This window comes from Helianthus annuus, chromosome 11, assembly GCF_002127325.2.
Source record: "Helianthus annuus cultivar XRQ/B chromosome 11, HanXRQr2.0-SUNRISE, whole genome shotgun sequence".
Lineage (NCBI taxonomy): Eukaryota > Viridiplantae > Streptophyta > Magnoliopsida > Asterales > Asteraceae > Helianthus > Helianthus annuus.
In genome coordinates this window covers 101,287,650-101,297,541 of record NC_035443.2, presented here as the reverse complement: position 1 = coordinate 101,297,541, position 9,892 = coordinate 101,287,650, and the positions used below count along the sequence as shown (strand labels likewise).

General features: G+C 46.7%; 1 protein-coding gene across 1 annotated transcript; it reads left to right on the top strand.

Moving 5' to 3' along the window:
• The first annotated feature begins 8,738 nt into the window (after positions 1–8,738).
• LOC110919106 lies at positions 8,739–9,680 on the top strand. Its single transcript, XM_022163384.1, has one exon. The coding sequence runs from the start codon at positions 8,739–8,741 to the stop codon at positions 9,678–9,680; it is 942 nt and encodes a 313-aa protein (XP_022019076.1).
• Positions 9,681–9,892: the final 212 nt, after the last annotated feature.

Genomic DNA, 9,892 nt, shown 5'->3' with positions numbered 1-9,892 from the left:
ACACACATCCCAGTCCCCGAATGGATGCATCACAATATACTACGAAGTCTTCTGTGCCCTCTGGCAATGAGAGGATAGGTGCACTGCAAAGTCTATCCTTTAGGTGCTGAAAAGCAGTCTCCTGGGGCTCTCCCCAGCGATAGGTAACACCCTTTTGTGTCAGTAGCGTAAGTGGCTGAGCAATCTTCGAAAAGTCTCTGATAAATCGTCTGTAGTAACCTGCCAAACCCAAGAATTGGCGTATTTCCGTTGGCGTACGCGGTGCGGGCCAGTTTCTGATCGAATCTACCTTGGATGGATCGACATGGATCCCATCCCTGTTTACCACATGGCCTAAGAAGTGGACTTCACGAAGCCAGAAGTCGCATTTAGAAAATTTGGCGTACAATTGTTCCTTCCGAAGGAGTTCCAAAATAAGGCGAAGATGCTGCTCGTGTTCCTCCTGACTCTTGGAGTAAATCAGAATGTCGTCGATGAAAACAATGACGAACTTGTCGAGATAGGGTTTGCACACCCTGTTCATAAGATCCATAAATACGGCAGGCGCGTTCGTTAACCCAAACGGCATGACAAGAAACTCGTAGTGACCGTAACGAGTTCTGAAGGCTGTCTTAGAGACGTCCTCCTCCCGGACTCTCAGCTGATGATACCCTGACCTTAAGTCTATCTTCGAGTAGTAGCACGACCCTTGCAACTGGTCGAATAAGTCGTCGATGCGCGGAAGAGGATAACGGTTCTTCACCGTCACCTTGTTGAGTTCACGGTAGTCGATGCACATCCTGAACGTACCGTCTTTCTTTTTCACGAATAGTACTGGAGCTCCCCAAGGCGAAGAGCTTGGACGAATGAAACCCTTTTCCAAGAGTTCCTGCAGTTGCTTTGACAATTCCTCCAATTCTGATGGAGCTAGACGATAAGGTGCGCGAGCTATGGGTGCTGCTCCTGGAGCGAGCTCGATCTGAAATTCGACCTGACGATGAGGCGGTAAGCCAGGTAAGTCTTCAGGAAACACCTGAGGGTAATCACGTACAATTGGAATATCTTCCAATTTCTTTTCCTTTGTTGAGGCGTCTGAAACAAGAGCCAAAATGGCTGTGTGACCCTTACGTAAGCATTTCTGAGCCTTCAAGAAAGAGATGATGCCAACCACTGCACCACTCTTGTCGCCTTGAACTTCTAGAGGTTCCTGACCCAAACGAGGAATGCGAATAACCTTTTCGCTGCATAAGATTTCTGCCTGGTGTTGGGATAACCAATCCATCCCAATCACGACGTCGAAGCTACCCAAAGCTATGGGAATGAGGTCGATAGAGAAAACTTGACCAGCTAGGATAAGATTACAACCCTGAACTACGTGCGTGGCTTCTAGACTTTTACCGTTAGCTAACTCTACTACATGTTTGGTGGGTAAAAGTGTTGGTGCACGTTTTAGCAGTTGACACATTTTCACAGACATATAGCTGGTATCCGCACCCGAATCAAATAAAACAGTAACGTAAATATTGTCGAGGAGAAACTTACCCATGACAACGTTGGGATCGTTCACTGCGTCGCCTCGACCTAGCACAAAAGCACGACCACGAGCTTCATTGCCGTTGTTGTTGTTGTTTCCACCGTTGTTGTTCCCGTTGCCCTGGTTATTGTTGTTGCGATTCTGGTTCAATTGAGGACAATCGCGTTTGAAGTGACCTTCAGCCCCACATTGGAAACATCCCCGGTTTCCACGCTGTGGCTGCTGTTGTTGCTGCTGGTTCTGTGGAGCTGGTTGCTGAGGCTGCTGATTCTGATTCGCAGGACGAGGGCTCCTGCAGTCTTTGGCCTCGTGCCCCATCTTAAGACACCTTTGACAGCGACCCTTGTTACATGGGCCGTGGTGATGCCTGTTGCAGTTGTGGCACCCGGGTTGACTACCCTGACATCTCCTCTGTCTGTGACTACCAGAGGATTGCTGACTAGGACTCTGGTAGTGATCGATCTTCTGCTGCTGAGCTTGTGGCTGAACAATCGCTGAACCTTTGCTGGAATCCCCATCCCACTTTCTTTTACTGTCACCAGTTGTAGCGGGAGTAACTGAGGTGGTGACGTTAGCAGTAGCATTAACACGCTTGGGCAGTTTATTCTGATCCACTGCCTGATCAGTGATGCGATGAGCTAGGCGTTGGATTTCCTGGATGTTTTCGAGATTAGCCGACGTCACGTGGCTCTGAATTTCTGGCGCCAATCCCTTGAGGTACAACTCAATGCGCTTGTATGGAGGGTCCACCATAGTAGGACACAGAACGGCCAGCTCATTAGACCGTTTAGTATACGCCTCGATTTCCGATCCAACCATTTTCAAGTTATACAGCTCGTCTTCCAGCTTGTGAATATCTTCCCGCGTGCAATACTCACGCTTGATGAGTTCCTTGAAATCGTTCCATGGGGTGGCGTTAGCAGCTGCCAACCCTAAGATCTGAACTTGGGCGTTCCACCAAGTCAGTGCTATCCCTTCCAAAGTTCCAGTAGCAAACTTGACCTTGCGAGCCTCAGGGCACTCGCACATTTCGAATACTGATTCTAGCTTCTCGAACCAGTGGAGGAGTCCAACCGCTCCTTCTGTGCCGCTGAAAGAGTTTGGACGACAGTCCATAAAGTTCTTGAAGGTGCAGACTTGCTGCTGCGCGTGTTGACCTGCTTGAGCTGCTGCAACTGCCGCAGCAACTTGAGCTTGAACAAGAGCCTCTAGCTGGGCTTGTGTCATGTTGATTCGTCCAGACATGATCTTCATAGTAACAAGTAGCATACATAAGAATGATTCGCGAGTAGGGCGATGACAGAAAAGCGTAGGCATATAGGTGTTCTCATGTAATCAAAGCATGTGTATCTAAGCGTAATGCGAGCAAAGTTCTAAGCAGTTCTAGCAAACAGGCAATAATCATAAACCTTATTACCTAGGATGTCGAGTCTTGCACGTGGAGCGAAGCGTCGTTGTGGATCGTTGAGAGCACTGTTCTGGTTATAGTCCGGTTTTAATAAAAACGTTTTCCCATATTAAAACCAAGTTCTCTATAACCAATGGCTCTGATACCAATCTGTCACACCCCCAAAATCCACCCGCGGAGTACCACCGCTTGGGAGCGTGACTGACCAGGATCAAGCCATCAATCATATCAAACATAGCAATTAATATAAAAGTAAATAATGTAAATCATCATGACATGATTGATGTTTCAAAACCAACATCGTTTAAGTAGCGGAAGCAATGTAAAGTAAACCCAAAGTTAAGTTATAAGTTCAATATTGTTCATGATCCATCTGCCCACAACGACCTGCTCCTTCCTTGTGCAAGCTCCATAATGTACCTAAGGTCCTGCAAGGCATGCAGCAAATAATCAACAAACTAGTTGAGCGAGTTCACAGAAAGTAAGTTCATAACATGCATAAGTATAGCTAGTGGGGGCTTCCCATACTAGTGTGTACTAAAGGTGGGGGCTTCCCATGTTCATCCTGGCTAATGAGGGCTTCTCATTAACGGTACTTACTAGACTAACTTCCGACCATGTGTTCTTCTTTACCGAGAACAGGAAAACGTACAGGGTCACGTAGGCTTTACGTGACGTGCCCTTCCCCGAGGACAGTGGTACGCGTGGGGGCTACGTAGGCTTTACGCAGCGTGGCCTTCCGACCTGGAAGCCAGTAGATGGTATTGGGTTACGTAGGTTTTACGTAACGTGTCCTCCCGACCCGGGAGACATATGGCAAATATACTGGGTTACGTAGGCTTTACGTAACGTGTCCTGACTAACCTGAGGACGATGGTCTATAGTCTGGTATATGCGTAAGTACGAGTAATCATTCCATTTCATCATATCCAACCCAATTCCCAACCCGGGAATCCCATGCCTTGGCTGTGTGAACTCACCTTGGTTTGCTCGGCAGATACACAAGGAATATAAGTAGCAAGTAAATGGTCACTCACGTCCTATCATGGTTATTATACGAGTCAGGTTCGTATATAGCACGTATATAGTAATCACATATAGTCATGGCAAACATGTACGCACGTAAGCAGATAAGACACAGCATGCGTGATCCAATTGTCTAAGTCCAACAATACCCGGCCCAATGACATAAGCAGCCCATTAGCAAAGCAGTCCAGATTCACAATCGGCCCAATTAATAAACGTATGCCGGTCCAATAACAAACAGTCCACAAATCAAATCATTGGGCCCGTGACAGTGGAGGCCCAAACAGTATGCGTGTAAATGATGGTCTCGAGTCGCAACGGAGATCTCGAGTCGCAACCGGAGATTACGAGTCGCAACAGCTGGTTGCGAGTCGCAACGGTGATCTCGGTTCATCATGGTCTGGTTACGAGTCGCAACGAGACTCGCAACCGTGGTCTCGACTTGTGCTGGCTTGGTTACGAGTCGCAACCTGACTCGCAACTATGGTCCCGACTCGCAACCATGTGTCGTAACCGAGTATGTAACTGATTTCCATAATTCCTGCATTGACTTATCCGTGATTTCAGCTAACAGTTTGGTCAGTTTCGGAAATCAGATCAAACAAGGATTATCAACAGTTAATTCAGATTTCATGCGTATTCATAACAATTCAAGAATATCAAATCAACATGAACAGCATTCATATGAACAATAATCTATTTATATGAACATGTAACCGTGACTAATGATCTAGCCCAATACTTAACATATCCACAAGTTACCATCCGAATCATATAGCATAACAACAGATTACATCGAGTTTCATCCGATCCGTATGAACACGTTAACAATCCGAACCATATATTAACATTTGATTTATAACAAAGCACACATGTAAGCCGGTTCTATCTCAATCAACCATACTATCATCATCCGAATTACATCATGTAATGCACAAGAATCATATACAATCAAATAACAATGTACACTAACCGGTTGGAATCAAAGAGAGGGTGAGCCGAGAAGTGTTGTTCGCCGTCGGGGATCCAAGCAATCCGAGAAAGAGAGAGCAAAGTTTCTAGGGTTTGTGTGTGTGTGTTTGTGATTTGCAAAAGTGGTAAAACAATCCCCTACTTCCGGTTTTGTGTGTTGCGAGTGGGGAGTGGGCCGAACCCACATGGGCTGCCCTAATAACCCGTGTGCAAAGTATAAGGCCCGAATGGGCTTGTGCGAGTGTGGGTGTGTTGTGCGGTCCGATACATACATGTACAAATAGTAAACATCAAGCACATAACACAACATTCATTTAATTAATGTAATCACGTAATCACACTAGTTCAATGGTTACACGTAATGTACGAGACGGTAAAGTACGAGTTGTCACATTATCCCCAACTAATTGGAAATTTCGTCCCGAAATTTGGTATGCACTCACTGAGGAAGCTAGGTAAACTGTACTGTTCACTGATTTTCCTGGGGTGTCACATGATAGAAGTTGGCACCCCATGCCTAGAGACCACTTCCTTAAGATACACTGCTGCCAGCTGAGAAAACTTGTCTGTTTCCTTGATTGCTAGGAAGTGTGCTGATTTCGTGAGGCGATCAACAATCACCCAAATAGTGTCGTTCCCAGCCTGAGTTCTTGGTAGTCCTGTCACGAAATCCATAGCGATCTGCTCCCACTTCCATGTGGGTATTTCTGGTTGCTGCAGTAGACCTGAGGGCTTTTGATGTTCTGCTTTGACTTTAGCACAAGTCAAACATTTGCTGACGTAGGTTGCTATATGAGCCTTCATGCTGGGCCACCAGTAGGTAGTTTTCAAGTCATGGTACATCTTATCTGATCCAGGATGTACAGAGTAACGTGATTTATGTGCCTCTTCCATTACAAGTTCTCGTAAGTTGCCAAAGAGTGGGACCCAAATGCGTCCGGTTACATAGTAAGCACCGTCTCCCTTCTGTTCTAGTCGTTGTCTCGAGCCACGTAAAGCTTCAGCTCGAACGTTCTCTGGTTTCAATGCCTCTAACTGAGCATCTCGTATTTGGGAAGGGAGGTTGGACTGAATCGTTAGTTGTAATGCTCGTACACGCCTGGGTGCACTATCCTTTCTGCTGAGGGCGTCAGCTACAACGTTCGCCTTGCCCGGATGATACTTGATGGCACATTCATAATCGTTCAATAACTCCACCCATCGTCGTTGTCGCATATTCAACTCTTTCTGGTCGAAGATGTGCTGGAGACTCCTATGGTCGGTGTAGATGGTGCATTTGGTACCGTACAGATAGTGCCTCCAAATCTTCAACGCAAATACCACCGCTCCTAGCTCCAAGTCGTGTGTCGTGTAGTTCTTCTCGTGCATCTTCAGCTGACGAGAAGCATAAGCTATCACCTTCTCGCGTTGCATCAACACGCAACCGAGACCCTGAATCGAAGCATCACAATAAACCACAAAATCTTCGGTTCCCTCTGGTAGCGACAGAATCGGTGCACTGCAAAGTTTCTGTTTTAACAATTGGAAGGCCTCTTCCTGCTTCGTTCCCCAAGAGTACGCCGTGTTCTTCTGTGTCAGTAAGGTGAGAGGTTGCGCGATTTTCGAGAAGTCTTTAATAAACCTCCGATAGTATCCAGCAAGACCAAGAAATTGACGCACCTCAGACGGAGTCTTTGGTGCCGCCCAATTCTTAACTGCGTCCACCTTCGCAGGGTCCACATGTATCCCTTTCTCGTTAACAACGTGCCCAAGGAAATGCACTTCCCGAATCCAAAAGTCGCACTTAGAAAACTTCGCATACAGCTGTTCCCTTCTCAAGAGTTCCAAGATGAGACGTAGGTGACGCTCGTGATCTTCCTTGTTCTTGGAATAGACTAAGATGTCGTCAATAAACACTATAACAAACTCGTCGAGATATGGCTTGCATACGCGGTTCATGAGATCCATGAAAACTGCTGGTGCATTGGTCAATCCAAACGGCATGACCAAAAACTCATAGTGTCCGTAGCGCGTTCGAAAGGCTGTCTTGGGAACATCCTCTTCCCTAACCCTTACCTGGTGATAACCCGACCTTAAGTCGATCTTTGAATAGAAACTCGACCCTTGCAACTGGTCGAACAAGTCGTCGATACGTGGTAACGGATAGCGGTTCTTAATGGTCACCTTGTTGAGCTCTCGATAGTCGATACACATACGGAATGACCCGTCCTTCTTCTTTACGAACAAAACTGGGGCTCCCCAAGGCGAAGAACTGGGTCGAATAAAGCCCCTGTCCAACAACTCCTGCAGTTGATTAGACAGTTCCTGTAACTCTCCTGGTGCTAACCGGTAAGGAGCTCGAGCAATTGGAGCCGCTCCCGGTGCAAGATCAATCTGAAATTCTACTTGACGGTGAGGAGGTAACCCTGGTAGCTCCTCTGGGAACACATCAGCGAATTCTCGCACCACTGGTAGATCCTCGATCTTACTCTCTTCAGACTGAGCGTTGGTAACTAATGCTAACAGTGCAGGATACCCCTTTTGTAGATACTGTTGTGCACGCATGGCCGTGATAATCCCAACCATCGTCCCACTACGATGTCCTTGAACTAACAGTGACTCCCCGTCAGGGAGAGGGATACGCACGATCTTCTCTTTACACAAAATTTCGGCTTGGTGCTTGGACAACCAATCCATGCCTACCACTATATCGAAACTACCGAGCGTAACGGGAAGGAGGTCAATATCAAACACCTGACCCACGAGATCTAGTTTGCATCCAAAAAGAACGTTCGAGGCTTCTATCGTTTTACCATCTGCTAGTTCTACTACCTGTTTAACTTCTAAAGGTGTTGGGGTTATCCCTAATCGTTGACTAAACTCTAGGGACACGTAACTCCAATCGGCACCCGAATCAAATAATACAGAAGCAATACGATCATTAACAGGAAACGTACCAGTTACAACGTTGCCGTCATTCCTGGCATCTCCTGCTCCAAGCTGAAACACTCTGCCCCGAGAACCATTACCCCCGTTGTTGCCGTTGTTGTTGTTGTTTCCAGCATTGTTGTTATTCGGGCGGTTGTTGTCGTTAGCGTTCTGGTTTAGCTGAGGGCAATCCCGCTTAAAGTGACCCTCATCACCGCACTGATAGCACCCCTTCCTAAAACCCTGGTTCTGCTGGGGTGGTTGTCCCTGTTGTCTCTGATTCTGCTGGTTTTGTTGCTGCTGGTGCTTGGGCTGTGAAGCTCTGCAATCCTTGGCCTCATGGCCCACTTTACCACACCTGCGACATGTGCGACTACATGGTCCGAAATGATGGTAGCCACACTTATTACACTGTGGTTTCTTCCCTGCATACGAGCCCTGACTTTGACCACTTCCCTGGCCTTGATTGACAGACGACGACTGGCTGATGTTGCGGTTGCTGTTGTCTGGCCTTTTCTGAGTCTGGCCAACACTGGATGCCTTGTCATAATCACTCCACTTCCGCTTGTTATCATTAGCGGACGCAGTGGCAGTGGGTGTAGCAGCAGCAGTGGCTGAGATGCGAGGAGGTAACGAGTCGCTCTCGACCTCTTGGTCCACAATCTTATGAGTCAGACGAACAATCTGTGTTAAATCATTGAGATGGGCTGCAGTGACCAAGCTCTTCACACGCGGAGGCAACCCTTTGATGAACAACTCAATCCTCCGAGACATAGGCCGGGACAAGTTTAGGCACATGTCGGCCAGTTCATACGATCGCTTCACGTACGCTTCGACTTCAGATCCAACCATCTTCAAGTCGTAGTATTCGTTTTCCAACTTCATGTCGGCCAGTTTAGGCACATTGCCAAAATGCCCTCTTCGTGTAGCTACTCGTGGCGTAAGATTCTTAATCTTCGTCCGGTTTTGAGGGATTTCTTTTGGATTGATATTGGCAATGGGGCCTTGGCTTCGGCTTGGTACGACCGTTGGAGTGACATTGGGCCGCTTGGGGAATTTATCTCGCCAAGAGTTATTTCAAATGCTGGGTTCCGGTTAGAGGATTCGGTTTCTGACATTCAGGCCAACGGTCAGTGGAAGTGGCCGGTTGCTTGGAGGGATCTCTTTCCTGTTCTGATTCAGCTAGATCATGTCAATATCCGGCCGAATAATCCTGATAGAGTTATGTGGCGTGATGGTAATAACACAAGTGTTTTCTCGTCTTCGGAGGCTTGGAATTCGGTTCGTTTCAAAGGTACAGAAATAGATTGGTGCACTATTGTCTGGTTTAACCAATGTATCCCGAGGCATGCTTTTTTGATGTGGCTGATTATGAGAGGTAAACTTCTCACGCAGGATAAGATTCTTAAGTGGGATATCTCTCGTAGAAAGACGATGAATATGATGTGTTGTCTGCTTTGCTATGCTAATCATGACTCTCATAGCCATTTGTTCTTCGAATGTGAATTTTCCACGAAAGTTTGGTATATCGTGAGGCAAAAAGTGGGCATGAGTACGGTTCAACCTAAATGGGAGGATATCATCAATTGGCTTCGTGATCGGTCCAAATCAAAGTTAGCATCTGATTATGTTGCGAAGCTGCTGGTGGCGGCATGTGCTTATGTTATTTGGCAGGAGCGTAATTTCAGGATATTCAAGAATCGGATGCGTCCTCCAGAGACTGTTAGTGAAAATATCATTAGTTTGGTTAGATACAAGCTAATGGGTGCGAGATTGAAGACAACGGAAAATGTGCGAAGACTTTGGAGGGAGTGGGAGATTCATGGCAACGACATTGTAGATGATGGTGGCTGAGTAATTTGTGTTTTTTACATTGGTTTGGTCTAGATTGTAGTCTAGTGGTTCGGTTTCAGTTTGATTTGTATTTCTTGGTTGATTTCTTTGTTTCTACTTTCATGGGGCATGTCCCATGATTGAACTAGTGTAGACTCCCTACACTACTTGGTTTTTTATTGGGTGTGAATATATAGAATCACCGGGGTAACCCTTTACCCAAAAAGACCTCG

Coding starts and splice junctions, on each gene's coding strand:
- LOC110919106 (XM_022163384.1), top strand. CDS start 8,739: ATGCCCTCTTCGTGTAGCTACTCGTGGCGTAAGATTCTTAATCTTCGT.